Genomic DNA, 11,410 nt, shown 5'->3' with positions numbered 1-11,410 from the left:
TAAAATTTAATAATTTATAATTATATTTGGAAGTTTAGAATCTGGATATATAATTCAATATGAAATATTCATGATACAATATCAGTCAGACTCAGTTTTATGTAGTGAATAATGGAAAGTATTACAAGTATTTTGTAGTCTGTATAAAATATTGAGATGATAAGGTCAATAGTTGCTTATATTTGTTAATTTGACACGATATTTTTTTATGTTTAAATAAAAGTTACGTGACACACACTCTATTATAAAATTTTAGATATGATATGCACTAAATAAAACTTCTTGGAAATATTTCTAGATATTATTTGAAGATTGGTTATATATTTCTACGTTCAAGTTTTCGCGCCATTTTAAAAACTGATGTTAACCATTTTCAAGTTCCGGTTGTCAAAAAAGCAGCAGCTGTTTCACTGTATCGATGTGATCACCAGTGATTGCTGCAGTGTTCTCGAAAAGACAAGACGTTAACCGAATTACAGGACAGTTCATTCGTGGCATATGATAAGTCCTTGATTATCATTGGTGAGCAAATATACTACTTATTTCAGTACACTTTAGACGAAAGTTATATAGGTAGAAACTAACAAAGTACTACATTGCAGTGAAGTTATATCGATTTTCTACTTTACTCTAGCTATCGTTTAACTCACGTTAAAATACGTAACTTGTGTTACTAGCTTTATTGAATATGGAATTTTATAACGAATTTTGGTTTTCTTACTTTAAAAATTTTTCCTTTCTACTTTGAATACACCTTATTTTGTAATACAGTAATACATATGCATTCAATTGTAGCATATAGTTACATATTTGGATCTCCACTCATGTCTTTTGCATTTTTGCACAACATTATTTCTGTCAATTAATTACTCACCTATTTTTCAATTTTTTCAGACAACATTATATTAGATAAAATAGATAAAATGAAAAACATAGTTGCAGATATACATCTAAATACTGTCTAAGCAACTACTTTTACAAAAAAATTATCACTTAACAATTTGCATTTTTTAAGATATTGACCAATGTTTAACCTCAATTATAATGGATAATTTTGATGATGATGAGGTGATATTTGAAAATTATTATAATAATGAAATGAAAATAGATTTATACATGTTATAAATAGAATTTCAACTTATTTCAATGAATTAACTTTTTTTCATTAGCACATTTGCTTGTACTATATACATACATATATACATTTTTGTATATTATTTTCATAACATTATGTGTTTCTATATTTCTTTCATCAATCCATATACTAAATTATGTATAAGACACATGACTCATTACATATATTTTCGATATACATTGTAACTCGAAAGTTGTTTCCTTAATACTATCACGATATTATATTTGAAAATCGGCATAATGAATCAGTGGTTCTCAAACCATGTGAGTATCGTATTTACATCGCAATCATCATGTAATTGATTTGAATTAACATTTGTTAAAAGCTATAATTAATCATTAGAAGAAACAAATAGTATATTATATAAAATCTGTCATGAAAAAGTATATATTTCAATATAAAATAAGTATTCCCGCGTCTGGAGTTTGCAGCTTTATAATCCGGTTTTCCTATTGGTGCTTTTCTTTGTCGACGACATTTTACCCCCACTACAAGGCAAGCGCTGTTCTGAAACTCTGCGACTGCTCGTTGCTCAGTAGCTGATTGTGAGTACTAATCTTTCAGTCGGAGAGAACGTAGCTTCGTGAATTTTTCTCAGGATTCTACCGGTTTTTTACACTTTTATAGAAAAAAGTGTCAGTGATCATCAGGAAATTTTATATTCCCGATTCTTCTTCAAACAAGCCAATTGTAGAGTTCACTACCGGCGGAAACACCCATCGAAGACAACTTTATTGACGAGTACGGTTAGTAATAATAGCTAGACCGGTGATACTGTATATTTTTTTCCTTCGTATCTTACGTTACCACGCATTGATACAGTAGAGCATCCTGTCATTTCAATTAACCTTAATGATTATTATTTTGCATTCTTTTCACAAATTTATATCATTCGTATGACATTCGAATTCTATAAGTAATGTATTTGACCTAGAAATTTTCTTTTCGTGACACACCAACGTAGAGAGACAGTCATCAATGGAAATGATGACTTTAAACCACTGCTCACCACGATTCATATTTATCATATAGATGAGAGTATTTCGAATAGCTTTGAATTCCTTGTGCAGGGAGAAAATCGGAAACCAGGCAGACGTCATTAAAGATTTACTTAGTATTACAGGTTAATTAGATTTTATCGTGAATTTATTGCTTTCAAGAAACAAGATAAGTTTAACATTCAAAGCATGCGTTGCAGAGGAGGTTTCCGTATTTGTGTTGCATTTCATCCTTCGAGGAATGCACTTCATGACGTAAAAGCGAATTCGTTCAAGAGAAAATTTAACATTCATTTCATTGTAATATTTATATTTATTTCAAGAAAGAGGGATAACGTCGCATTAACATTATAGTCTCTAACCGGCTATTTTATTTATTGATTTCTTAATGTCATACGTATGCGCGGTCTACTTAATGCGTACGTAAAACTTTATAAATTAATATTTTCTATTACTCGATTTGACTGTAGAAATTCGAATTCATCGAAAAATGACAAGCATTTTCGACCAAGTAAGCTCTTGACACTTTTTCTACCGGCGTTAACAGCTGAGCGTCATTGATGAAAAACATCTGAGTTTGTGTGTGTATGATAAGAGGGCGCTGGCGCGCGCACGCACACAGATACTTACACGTCACTTCGTGCGCGTGTGTGCGAGAAGAACGAGGGAGTATGTATGACGTCAGAATACTTGTATTTTATATTTATTCTTTGACGTAAGATGGGGCTATGTAATTATAATGATGCATATTTGAGTAATCAGATGCGGAAATGCACTGAAATATCTATTTCCTCATCTACCTAATCGCTATCGCGATTACTTTTTATTCAGAACCTCTTGATTTTTCATTAAAGTTTCATAATGTGAATAACGCCCCGTATATTGGAATTTATATATTAATATTACCTGTAATGGTAAGTAAAAATTAAAACATCCATCTGAGTATCTCGAACTTTAACATTCAAGCTTCAAGTGCATTTATATCGAGCCACTTTTTTTTGTATATCTACGTAAAAATTCTTATTCTTTTCCAACGAAGCATTCTGATTCGTCACTCTCGGAATTAATTCATCTATTGTTTTCTCACCAGCATCATTCATTCGATATGACTTTCTCAATACTTCCTGTCAACCTAGAGAACGTTTTCATTACACATTGACCACGTTTCGCGTTCGAGGAACGTTAGACCTCGAACCATTCTAAACAGGAAGGCGCGTGTCAAGACATTCGTGCAATACGCAAGCATTATGTATGTATGTATATACCTGCACGCATGCAGATTGAAGTACGCGTCATGACATGGCCGCATTATCTTACCGGCATCCGGCACGTTGCGCTGCGCGATCGACATTTCCTACAAAGCGCATCTACATGTGTGTCCATCCTTCCACGTGACCACTAGAGATCATCATTATTCTGAGTATGACTTTCACGACCAAATATCTCTCAAGAATATGAAGCTCGTTCTCTTAGTACGCTTTGAAGGCAAATCTGGAGTTACGACATAAGTTGCAACGAATCGCAACCACGAGGCAATGTTTTTGTCTATTGTATCGTAATTTTCTATTTTAAACCTTTATCCGATGATTTGAAACTACCTAAAGCTATTCGTCGTGCTGTCAATAAGTTAAGCAATGCTTATCTGAAGAATGCGAATGAGAATATACCGATCAACTCGAAACGTTTTAATCAAAGATTCCGTTTGGGATTCATATCTTGTCATGCATGAAAGAATCTGTTCTGAAACGACGTCCAAGGGTGTCGTTGGTATTGGTACGGTTTGTGAATGTACCTACGTAGCTCGAGAACATTTCCTCGGAGGTCGATATTGATTTCTGAACACGATTTCCTTCGAATGCTCTTCATTTTTGTTTTATCGAACACCAATATCTGTTTGTTTGCGATTTGAGAGGGTATACAAGCAGCGTCCTCCAGGTCTGACTAGTCGTCCGTGATCTTGGCGAGGTGTACCGTGACCAGGAGAAGCGACGCGATACCTTTCGCCCTGGAAACGAGCCAACTTCGTCTCGAGGGCAAGGACAGCTTCAGTCAATTGATCACGCCATAATTTCTGCTACATACGTACGAAATCACCGACCACGGAGGTCGCCGTAATTTTATCACGCACGGTTTATTATACGTGTGAACTAGTTTCCCAGAGATTACATAGGAATATGTATTACATCGTTGATACCTTTTCATATTCTCTTCTCTGTCTTAGCTGGTATTCATGTCTCTGTTACAACTCATTTGTCGGTAATTAAATTTACAAGTGCCAATTACCAGGCTCTCGCGCTGTCTTAATGCATTAACAAGGTGTTCCGCGCGCTTTGAATTCTACGCGAGTCTTCCTTTCGATAGGAATCTTCCCTGAATGGATCGGCTCAAAATAGACGAGGAAGATTTATTTTTGAATAATACCTTTGCATCAATTGTTCAAGAACCTTTAGCCCGGAAATCTAATATTCTGATTCAACACTCACTTCTTTCAGGTAGAAATTTAACAAGGAACTTTAAAGAAAGTTATACTGACGCACTTAGTTACCGTAACCTTTGACAAAGCTTCGATGCACATGACGAAACTTTCCCCTAACCGTTGAAAGCGTTATTTACGACAGCAGGGAGATCGTTTGGAAGGCTGTCGAAATATCGTAGGGTATAAAAAAGATGCTTATTTATGGAAGTTTGTTAAGGTGGATGCATCGATGTTTGAAAACATGCTTCCGATGTTTCTGAGAGCAACCCACGTACATACATCGTAGAGCTCAGCTGATCGGTTCTCGTGGTGGTGCTTTGGATTGAAGAACTGGTGGGTGGTCATCCAGGTGGTAGGTGCGCGCGGAGAAGAGCTCGCAAAAGGGGTTGGTTATAGGAGGGTTGGAGAGACAGGAAGCACGAAGCACGGCGTGGAGAAGGCGCGGTCGTGTGCGTCTGCGCGCGATTCGGTCGGTGGGTCGGTCGGTCGGTCGGTCGGTCGGTCGTCGGGTATTGATTTTCATAGGAGCACCGGCACACACGTAATTCCACCACGTAAACGCGTATACATGCATTCACGACTATTGACTGGTTGGCTGCTTTTACCAAATATCTGCGTAAAATTTCACAATCGCAGATTCTCCACACGCTGAATCGACTCATTCCAGTGTTACGCCTACGAGAGAATTGCAAAACTTTGTTGATCTTTGACCTTGCTCGCCTTGTATCGTCTTTATCGACTGTTCGTTAGCATATCTTGTGGTTCTTCCTTTCGAAAGTACGTGACTCTCGTTTATTCTGTTCTCTCATTCTCTCTTAAAAATGCATGTGTACATCTGCTGGGTATTTGTGTTTCTCGGTCCAGCATGTACACGTGACGTAAACTAAAGCAATTGACAATCGTTCGATAGAAAACAGACCTTAATTTCGTTACTGATATTTCGCAATTACCTGGATTTAATTAAGCCACTGGGTAACTCGATTATATTCATGGAGCCGTGTTCGAGGTTTTTTTAGTTAGAACGTAGAGAAGCATTTTAAGAATGGTCGTTTAATCTGTCGTTTACTCTTCAACGTTGCAGAACGTTCCAGCCCACAAACAAGGAGCTGCGCGGGCTACACAGCGAGCCAAGAGGAAGTGCGTTCGTAGAAGATAGTTAAATCGTCAGGCACCCGACAAGATGCCTGCTCCGGCACCAACACAGGGTACGGTGGAGGGCGGCCCACCTCGCACCGAATTGCAGGAATTACAATTAAAGGCCGATCAAACTACAGATGAGGTAGGTGTATTCTTTGATACTTGATATTCTTTCGACGTCTTTCATAATGATTGATTCTTCCAATTGATTCATTTAGGAAATCCGTACTATTACGTATCAATGAGATTTTGCAATGTTCCACATTAGAGGAGATTTATCTACCGTTTGACAATGATGCAATTTTTTTTTTTATTAATTCTTCGTTTAACACGTGCATTGTCCGTTGCTCCAAATACTTATTAATTCATTAATTTGTTTGTTTGCGTTAGAACTCACATTGTAATTTATACGCATTGCTTAATCCACGTGACGCGTTCTGTTTCAGTCCTTGGAAAGTACGAGGCGTATGCTGGCACTATGCGAGGAGGTGAGTTCGTCTCATCCCTATGAAACTATTCTCTTCTATTTACGCATTAACCTTCATCCTCGATCATCCTCGGTACTAATCCTCGATCCTCGTTACTATAGCGATTTATTCCCGGAGTTTTTACTCCCAGATTTTGTATCATAGAAATTATAGAAGTCTAATTGTCGCTGGTAAAATCGTTGCGTGTTATATCGCGGCAAAGATGGGCGTCATGGTCAATCCCCGGGTGAACTTGACGGTGTGCAGTTGAAGGGACAAAGTCAGACGAAAAGGAATAAAAAAAAGGATGAAAACGCGCTGGAGAGAGGTGGGCAAAATACTATTTCGGCTAGCCCGAATAAAAACACTGAAGTTATATTATACTTTTATGTATACGAGAGAGAACCAAGTGTAAGTTGCATTCGAACGAACGTAACAAAGATCATTCTACATATAGCGAAGGCACATAAATTTTATGTAGCGTTAAAGAATCTTGAAATAGTATTTGACCCAGCTCTGGCGCCAAAAGCATTCTTCGTTCCTATAATACTTCTATAAATTTTGAACAGTATGTAGTCAGCGGAAGTAAATAATAGCCATATCCGGGATAGCGTGGCTTTGTAACGTGGATTTTTTCGTTACGAAAGCAAAAAGAGACATTTTCCTCTTAAAGAAAGAAGTGGAGAAAAAAGAAAATTATCGCACGGCTGCCAAGCAATTTATATGTCCGTTCCCATTGGGATCGCCGTGAATGTACTCGGAAGAATTGTAAGACGACGCATCGACGCGATCCGAGACGGTAATCCGCAGCACGAATGCACGCGATAACAATGTCATGTCATTATAAATTCGCTTCGTGCTAACCTTGATACATCGCACGCGAAATATCTTTTGCTTCATCAGTCACGGAATGAGGAAGATATCAAGCTGATAAAAAATCTATCGAAAGTAAAATGAAACGTGTGCGTTCGTGCGCGTGTTTTCGTGTGTTCTGTCTACGTTCTTCAGCTCCGCATTTTTCTTCCCATGCATAATTATTCGTTGTCTATGCTCGTATCTTGGATATCTATTCTCGATATATGTATGTTACGTCTCTATAAGTGTGTGCGGAACTATTACTGTGTACATCCGATGTCTTCATTCTTTTCCCGTCTAACTTGTCATTTATTGTCGAAGGAGCGAACGTAATCGACACCTAATAACCCGGATGTAAATTATCTCTTATTCGTGTGATCTTCATTTTATTCAGGAAAACGATTCTTTCAAAGACAACATATCTCTGAATCGTGTTTTAAAATGTTCCTTTACACCATGTAGAATACTAAAATCCATAGGTGAAGAGATCAAGATGCGATGAGGTTAAAAGGTTGTTGCGTCGCTCCATTCCAATTTCTTTTGCTACTTATTTGTGGCTGCACTAATTAGCACGTGTCGCATTTCGAGCACTGGAGACGTCAACAACTATTTGTAGTGTACGTACATACTTTATACGCAGGATGCCATTAAAAGAAAGCTACCCGTACCTATAAATATATATATATATATTTTTATATATATACGTATATGAAATTGCTGTCAATGTCAGTCAATTTGTTCGAGATATTCGAGCTTCGAGAGGCTTCGAATGTGCAAAGACAATTAGGACAAGCACAAAAAAGTTAGAGATAAAAAAAAAGATGAGAAAAGGTCTCTTAATGCTACCAGTGGTGGAGCATATCTTTTTTCAGCAACGGTGAATTCCAACGCACGCACTGGGTCTTCTGGAAAGGACGCTATGGAAAACAGAGAACGTTTTTGATACGATAAAAGATTTAGAAAGAATGAAGGAACATCGATGATTGCGCGGTATTATTTAATAATTTTATCGTACCGTATACGTGTCGTAACGTATACGTAAAGATGACGTGGTTCAATCTTTTTATACGTTGCGTAGAACATTCTCGATGATTACAGTCGTAGCGATTAAGACAGAGGGTAATAGGGCTTTTTTGTGTGATCTCCTATTCTTGTATCTCTTTCGCTCTTTTCTATTCTTCCTACAACCTCTCCCTGTTCTTTCTTTCTTTTTTGTTTCGAATTCTTCTCGATCTGTCTTGTCCATTTCTTGTCTGTTTTCAATGAAATCACGACGAGGATGAAAGAGTTTCTTCGCATCGATTTTTGATTAATATTGTTGAAACGGTCGAGAAGGATGTGTTCAACTTTCGGAACACGAAGATATCGGAAGAATATAACGATCCTCTTGTATGTACGTGCACAATCCTCTTTCAGTTGCTTCCGTCTCCCCCTTCCTCTTTTCTGTTACTCTTTATCTTTGTCTCCATGCAACTTGTATGCAAACATGCAACGTTTTCTTTCCCATTGTGAATCACATTCAAGAAAATATCGAATCGACGATCGTATTTAAGGAATTCTTTTACACTTTTTCTATAAACGTGTTTCCAAGTTATTTAAACGAAGAAATTTCAAGGTATTTGACAAATCTTTAATGAAGGAACCCTTTAAGGAATTAATTCGACCAGCAATGTATTAGGAAGAAGAAAGAATCGATCGTCGAGTCGAGAACAAAAGGGCTCGCCTCGACTGAAGCGTGAAAGCCTCTAGGGAACGTCTATGATTCTCTCTTCTCATAGTTTGTCAAGCGATTGTCTATTAGAGGCTGGCCGAGACAGGTAAACGACAGTAAAACAACAGCTCTGATCTCGACGAAAGAAAGAAGGATCGTTTCTCGATTTTTGGTCTGCGAATCGAGAAAAGAGCGCGCATAATCGGCAACTTCTGTCGCTGCTACCAATGTAATCCGTGTTGCTGGCTGAACCGGGCATTTATCAATATTGTCCGTGTTGCTGGCTGTGTATGTATGTGTTTTCACGTGTGCGGTGTGTGCCCACGTGTGTGTTTGCTTGCTTAAAATTCAACAACTACACTCGCTTGCTCGATCGCCCGCTTGCTTGCCATCGCAAACTTCCTGAAACCAAATGCATACCGGAAACTTATACTATATTATATTTTTACAAGGCACACGTTAGTTATTAATACCGATTACTACTCGATTGATTAATTTCAACAAAAGTAGTTTAACTTTTACACTATCGATTTTTCTAATGTCGCCGGTATACTTTCTAAGTTCTGGAGAAGTTTGTTGCTTATTCGCTTGCAGAGTTCCCGAAGCAAAGTTAAATCGAGAACGCGATGTCCTCCAGTGACATTGGTCGCGTGCATGTAGGTTGTCATATAGGATAGCTTGTTACAATTTCCCCTGTGAAAGAGAACACCGATCGTCTGATAAATAGTCTTATTTTCGCAAAAACCGATGGCTGTTATCATCTTCGCGAACTTTGCTGCCTATCTGCCTTGGCTGTATGGCTGCCTGTGTGTGTTTGCCTGTCCTCCGCGAGAACACTCTTCATTTTCTCTCTATCTCTCTTCCTTTTCAATGCATCGTGCTGTCACTTTTCTGGTCCGGTATCATTCTATATCGATACTCCGTTGATCTCTGTTGCGCACAACCACAATTCACTCACCACTCACAGAAACACAGCTCGCATACGAGAGATTCGCACGCGAACAGAGAGGTAGCCCGTTGAAATTTTCTATCTGCCCGATCGATCTCGTTCGGTTTCAGGGGGAAAGCTACTTTGCTGTTCGTACAGTCATCGATGCCATGCGAGTCTCCATGCCATCCCCTTATTCTCCTCGTTTCTTTCGTTCTTTTATTTGGTATGCTTTCAGCCGCAGTCTCGTCGCGACTCTAGCCGATCGTTCTCGTCTTGTTTGTCGTTTGTTCCGTGTCACCGTGTAGAAAAGATGCCATTCACATGCCTATGCATCATCCACCACCATCACCACCACCACCACCACCACCACCACCACCATCACCACCACCACCACCGCCACTACCATACGACCGATCAAAAACTCTTCCACTTCTCGTTCTTAACTCTTTCTTTATATATGCACCCGATATTCGACCAAAGAGTATTTACCCGAGTAAAAGAGCGTAACGACGCGACGGTATTTCTCAGTGATACTCACGAGTAGAAACGTAGCGAGGATAAATTCAATATCCGGTAAATACTCGAAAACCAAAACTTGAAATTCAACGGCTCGCTCTATCTCGTTTTGATTTTCTTTCTCTCTTTTTCTGAAACTTCATGCACATTTCCTACGTGGATGAATGCGCACGCTTCTCTTTCAAGCTGAACGAGGAAAGGAGCAAAGAACTTCTTTTGTTTCCGTTCTCGTGACCGACTAAATAAAAGCGTTCTGGAGAAGCTCATCCTTAATTAGTTCTGCCGGCTACTGTCGAACATTAATGTGGATGATAATTATATAGCACGATTCCCTTGCAGTCTCCAGTTTAATATTTTTTTTCTTTTTTTTTTTCTCTTTGGAAGTCTATTTTCTGTATCTTTCGCGATTCGTTTGAATCAGAGCTCGTTCGTTTGGCTGAAACGAGAGAGCATAAGAACGAACGCGTCCGGATTAATGTCGGTCTCCAGCTCTCTTGCTAGGAGGCTTGCTCCGAACTGCAAAGGAAGAAGATAAGCGTCGTTTGTTGAAAACGACGATCACGGCAACGTTTCCTCCTTCGAAAGGCACGGCTCCTTTTCTTTGCTCATCTGGTCATTCGCCGCTCTCTTCATGCTCTCCCTTCCGTTCCTTTCCATTTCTCTGTGTGCGTGTGTTCTACTTTGTATTTATTTAAGTGTCTTTCGTCCGTTTGAGTCCCGAGAATTCTCGTATCTGGAACACGAGAAAAACGGTTTCCTAGAGAATCGACAAATTTGGTATCTTTCTACATTCTCCCGGTGATAGTCGACGCTTATCTTTGAGAAATGATCAACGTTCTCGCGACTCAAAATGTGACCGAGACCTTTCGTTTTTGTATTGCGCATTTTCGATTTACTTTACCTCTCCATAGAAAAAAAAAAAAAGAAAAAATGCTATATATTATGTATCGTTCTGTATTCTGCGGTACTTTCTTTACATACACTATATATATATATGTATTGTGAATTTCCTTTTCATTCGTGTATATTCAGTCTCCTAGACTCTTCGAGTAGTATCTTCTCTATTTCTCTGACTCTGTTTTTTTTTTCTTTTTTTCTATCTGTTTCTCTTTTTTTCTTGCTCGACCTCTCTTCTTCGCGTGGATTTCCTTTTCTTCCTTCCATTCGGTGAACGGAGGAAGAAC

At 38.5% G+C, this 11,410-nt stretch overlaps 1 protein-coding gene across 10 annotated transcripts in view; it reads left to right on the top strand.

The window, feature by feature from the left end:
* The first annotated feature begins 365 nt into the window (after positions 1-365).
* Positions 366-11,410, top strand: part of LOC100643971 (synaptosomal-associated protein 25) — a 28,625-nt gene continuing 17,580 nt past the window's right edge. For 3 of the 10 annotated variants that reach the window (XM_020862940.2, XM_012308574.3, XM_020862941.2), the window contains exons 1-3: positions 1,666-1,881; positions 5,691-5,888; positions 6,193-6,234. In XM_020862940.2, the coding sequence (XP_020718599.1) occupies positions 5,790-5,888; positions 6,193-6,234 (141 nt within the window). In that variant the 5' untranslated portion in view covers positions 1,666-1,881; positions 5,691-5,789. Of the gene's footprint in view, positions 523-1,664; positions 1,882-5,164; positions 5,387-5,690; positions 5,889-6,192; positions 6,235-11,410 lie in introns of those variants that run through there. The other 7 variants (XM_048405919.1, XM_020862942.2, XM_012308575.3 and 4 more) reach the window with 7 other exon arrangements.

The sequence above is a fragment of the Bombus terrestris genome, chromosome 5 (genome assembly GCF_910591885.1).
Source record: "Bombus terrestris chromosome 5, iyBomTerr1.2, whole genome shotgun sequence".
NCBI lineage: Eukaryota > Metazoa > Arthropoda > Insecta > Hymenoptera > Apidae > Bombus > Bombus terrestris.
This window is presented reverse-complemented; position numbering and strand designations above follow the sequence as displayed.